This window comes from Ostrea edulis, chromosome 3, assembly GCF_947568905.1.
Source record: "Ostrea edulis chromosome 3, xbOstEdul1.1, whole genome shotgun sequence".
Lineage (NCBI taxonomy): Eukaryota > Metazoa > Mollusca > Bivalvia > Ostreida > Ostreidae > Ostrea > Ostrea edulis.
In genome coordinates, this window is record NC_079166.1 from 45,541,134 (window position 1) to 45,546,466 (window position 5,333).

At 32.7% G+C, this 5,333-nt stretch overlaps 1 protein-coding gene across 1 annotated transcript; it reads left to right on the top strand.

Annotated features, from left to right (window-relative positions):
• The first annotated feature begins 372 nt into the window (after nucleotides 1-372).
• LOC130053570 (N-glycosidase YbiA-like) lies at nucleotides 373-1,131 on the top strand. The gene is made up of 2 exons (XM_056160914.1): nucleotides 373-388; nucleotides 599-1,131. The coding sequence occupies exons 1-2, from the start codon at nucleotides 373-375 to the stop codon at nucleotides 1,129-1,131; spliced, it is 549 nt and encodes a 182-aa protein (XP_056016889.1).
• The last annotated feature ends 4,202 nt before the right edge of the window (nucleotides 1,132-5,333 follow it).

Here is a 5,333-nt window from a genome sequence, read left to right on the forward strand (position 1 = left end):
GGATGAGACCGCAAAAACCGAGGTCCCATGTCACAGCAGGTGTGGCACGATAAAGACCCCTCCCTGCTCAATGACCGTAAACGTCGAGCATAGGACTACATTTGAAACCCTTCACCGGTCTTGGTGACGTCTCCATATGAGTGAAAAATTCTCGAGTGAGACGTTAAGCAAAATACAATCAATCAACAATCACGAAAAAAACATTATATAGTTTATATCCGGATTCATATACCGATTTAGATATCAATAAAAACAACGCTGCATATTTGGGGGAAGGGTGCAAAGCTCACAAGTGATATCAAGCAAGAGAAGATCAGACACCCCATTTCTCACAGGATGACTGATTTCCATAATTGTAACAGGTTCGTCTACATGTCGCCCATGGACGGTAAATTTCTACCAAGAACTACTACCTGTGCAGGTCTAAGATGTACCATCGTTCATAAGGGTCAACCCATCAGGGAGACAAAAAAGCAGTGTACTAACTGCTGGGCGGACGATCACTACAAAAACAATTGTGAGTATGAGGCATGTTGTAGGATCTGCAAGGAGCCAGGACATTCACCGGGATCCAAACAATGAAAACTATATGTGACAGAGCAGGAGGACGTGGTGGCTTTTGCGGGACAGGATAACCCGTTATCCAACTTTTTCCCCACGGAGCTGAAGATTTTTGGGGCAACATACTCGTCTGCCGAACAAGCTTTTCAACACGTGAAAGCAATGCGTTCTGGTGATCTCAACAAAGCGGAATCCATAAGTAATGCAGAGACTGCTCTCGACGCAAAACGGATTGGAAATCAAATCCTTGTCTCCGATGCATGGTTGGATTCTCGGGATGAAGTTATGAGGGAGATTTTGGAGTCCAAAATCAAGCAGTGTGAAGAAATCCGCGAGACGCTTGGTAAAATCAAGAAAACCAACATCTTGGCCGAGGCAACGTGGGACACATACTGGGGAACAGGGCTAAACAATGTAGGAACCATTCATACTGTTATGCAGCGATGCCCCGGTCAAAACAAGCTCGGACGCATGCTAGACAATCTGGCGAGACAGATGCAGGTAAACAGATCAAATTCGAAGCAACGGAGCGGAACCAGAGCCAGCAACAAGTCTACGTCAGGAAAGTAAACAGCCAATAAATGAATAGATTGAGATTTATTTCTGTTAATTGTAGAGGGCTAAATACCACTGAAAAGCGTACTAAATTAAACAATGGATTTCAGATAGTCATTTTGACATTATTCGTTTACAGGAAACGCATTATATTGAAAAAAATACTATTGCTCATAATGCTAGATGGTTTGGAAAAGCAATACATTGTTATTCAGACTCGCCCTACAGTAGAGAGGTCTCCATTCTTTTTCGAAAGAATTTGGTGTATGAAATATTGAATATCCATAAATCTAACGATGGAAGAAAGTTACTACTGAATATTAAATTTAACGACAAGATTATAACAATAATAAACATATATGCACCAAATGATATAAATGTAAAGTATGGCTTTTTTAAACGTATGAATATTTGGATAAAAAAAAACATGCGGAGTGTCAAGAGAACATGCTCATAGGGGGTGATTTCAATTGTTCTTTACATGAAAATAAACAAGACAAAAGTGTTAATATTTTAAATAGTATCCTAAATAAGTTGGAGCTCATAGACCTGTGGAAAAAAGTTAAACCAAATAATAAAGGATATACCTGGTGCAATGGTGAAAATATAGCTACGAGTAGAATCGATTACATTTTTATCTCAAAGTCTTTTTGTTATCAATGTGAATCTTTTTGTTTACAAAAAATCCCAGGGTCTCATTCAAATGGTGTTAGATTGTCAGATCATTTAAGTCTACAGTTCTGTCTGATTATAAATGAAAAATTAAGAGGACCGGGATATTGGAAATTTAATGTCTCGCTGATAAAAAAACCAGGACTTCGTCGAAGAAATGAAAAAATATCTATCAAATTACACTTTCAATGAAGTAGAACCGCATGAATCATGGGAAACTCTAAAAAGAAACATAAAAATATTCTGTATAGACTTTTCAAAGAAAATAAATAAATCATATAAAAGTAAGTTAGCCTATTTACAATCGGAAATCAAAAAAATTGAGGAATTACCTGCGGATAATATTGACATGAATCAAAAACGAAATTTAGAAAATGAATTATCAAAGCTTGTAGATAAAAAAGCAAGAGGTGCACAGGTTAGGTCTAGGGCCAATTGGATAGAACAAGGAGAAAAGAATACCTCGTACTTTAGAAAAGAGAAGACAAATAAATAATGTAGTTAAAGCTTTAAGAGAAGAAACTGGTGATATCATACTCGATGATGATGACATACTAAACAATATGTACAATTTTTATGAAAATTTATATAGAACAAATAATATACAAACCACGGATGTCAACGAATATTTAAATACTATAGACTTAGAATTTACATTGAAAGATAAGGAGAAAAATGAATTAGAAATATTTCCTTCACTTCAGGAATGCTCAGAGGCACTCTTAAATATGAAAAGCAATAAATCTCCTGGTCTGGATGGAATACCATGTGAATTTTATCAAACATTTTGGGAAGAAATAAAACAATATTTCTATTGTGTTTTACAAAGTATTTTTGATTTAAATACAATGTCTTTTACGCAGAGATTATCATTGATTACTTTGATTTATAAGAAAGGAGACGAACAAAACCTAGGAAATTATAGACCAATTAGCCTTACCAACACAGACTATAAAATAATAGCTTTTGTATTCGCCAGGCGTTTACAAAAACTGCTAGATGATTTGATATCAATAAATCAAACAGCTTATATAAAAGGAAGGAATATCGCACTAAATGCAAGATTAATTTTGGACATTTTTGATTATTGTGAAGAAAATAATCAAGAACTTATACTTTTATTTTTAGACTTTCAGAAAGCCTTTGATTCAATTGAGTGGATTTTTATGTTTTAAGTACTGAAAAGATTTAACTTTGGTGAAAATTTTATTAAAAGGATTCACATCTTATATGCAAATCCAATCTTCAGAATAAAAAATAATGGATGGATATCTAAAACTTGCATGATGCATAGGGGCATAAGGCAGGGATGTCTGGTATCAGCAGTCTTGTTTCTCTTTGTGGCTGAAATATTAGGAATTTCAATAAGAAACAATCCCAGCATACATGGGTTTCAAAAAGAAGGAATGGAAAAAGACATTAAGATAATACAGCATGCCGATGATTCTACCCTTCCAATGGAAAATGAAAAGTCTTTAAAGAAGGCCCTCGAGGTGATAAGTAATTTTAGTAATGTTTTGGGTATGAGATTAAATATTTCAAAAACAGAATGCATATTAACTGGACCTTTAAAGAACAATTTTAAGAAAATTCATAATGTTTATGGAAATGTTTCATGTGTAAAAGCATTGGGTGTATATATTGGCCATGATAAAGAAATGTGCCTGAGAAATAATTGGACAAAAATCACCAGCGATGTAGAGAAACTTTTTGAATCTTGGAAAACAAGAAACAAGAAACTTAACCATTTTTGGCAAGGTTTGCATAATTAATAGTCTTGCAATATCTAAAATTATATATATAGCTTCGATATTAAACCTACCAGATTCAAACATTATCAAAGAAATTCAAAGACTTATTTACAACTTCATTTGGAATAAGAGAGATAGAATAAAAAAAAATACATTAATCGGAACTATCATTAGTGGAGGCATTCGATTTGTAAATATCTTATCAAAAATTAAATCTTTAAGAATATCATGGATTAAGAAAATATTAGATAAAAGAAATCCATTATACCATTTTATGAATAGCATATGTTTGGAAAACAATTATGATCTTGACTGTTTAAGTAAAACTAATATCACTAATATCAAACAGTATGAGATAATGGATGAATTTCCTTTGTTTTACAAGGAAATGTTCGCATCTTTTAATGAATGCAAGGGTAGAAACAGGCTAGATACTGAGGGAACCATTATGGAGTAATAATATTGTGGTATTTAAAAATAAACCTATATTTCTAGAATCATGGCTAAAGAGTGGTCTGAAATACGTGATTGACGTGGTGGATGAGAATGGTATTTAGCCGATGGAATGGTTTACAGATAAATTGATTTGCAAGAAAAACTGGATTTGTGAATATAATATTGTAAAAAATGCCATAGGAAAATTACTACAACCTTTCGATGTTCAAAATATAATATATGAAAATGTACATATAAAAGATAATTCATACTTTCTACTGATAAATCAGGGAATTGTACATGTGAAAGATTTCTCAAGTAAAATGTTCTATGATATTTATCGGGATAAGAAATTTGTACCTCCTCTACACCAAAATTTTTATTCTAAAAGCTTCAATGTTTCAAAACAGTCTTGGAGTGCAATATATAAACAAAAAATATGTAATATTTTTATACCCACATTGCTGATTTCAATTACAAGTTGTTGAACAATCTAACCAGCAACCGAGTTATGTTAAAGAAATGGAAAGTTGCTGATACGGATTTATGTTCACTATGTAAGGAAAAGAGGATAATGAGCATCTGGTACTGAAATGTAAAAATGTTTGTGAAATTTGGAAAATCGTTGAGAAAACATTGAATTTTCAAGTTTCATGGAAAAACATTGTTCTTGGTTTTTTTTGGGAAATCAATGAGAAAACAGTATTTTTAAATAATCTTTTATCACTAATTGCATGCAAAATTTACAAATATAAAATGTATTGTAGAATAAACAAAAAAGAGCAATCTTATGACATTCGAAATAATGTAAAGGGAATCTTTGAATTCAATGTATCTGTATACAAAAAATTAAACAAGGTACCTTTTTCGCATATTCTTGATAGTATTGTAAAAAAAAAAAATATAGTCTTATATATTTATATTACAAATTGTGTTGCATGCTATTCATATCATGTACAAATAAAGTAAAGGGAAATGATCTGCCTTCCCTTTTACATGACTACCCAGGGTCAAAATAGACTTTTTGGAGTGTGAGAAGGGCCCTTTGGGTAGTTGTCACGAAATACTTTAATATCTTCTAGAAATGATGTACATGTAATTATATTTGTATAACTTTGTTCTCATATGATTATATAATCTTGTATTTCTCTTAGTTTTTTTCCCTTCTTCTACATCCCGCGAGATGTAATAGGGAATATATATTGTTATCTAGGTGGAGCTTAGTTAGGGCCCCATCCCTGGCAGCTTTCCACACTTTTTTTTATTCTATCGTTTAGTCAATTTGTTATATGTTATAGTGATAGGTCTGGGAAATAAAAATGTCATAAGCCAAAAAAAAAAAAAAAATTGGGGGAAGGG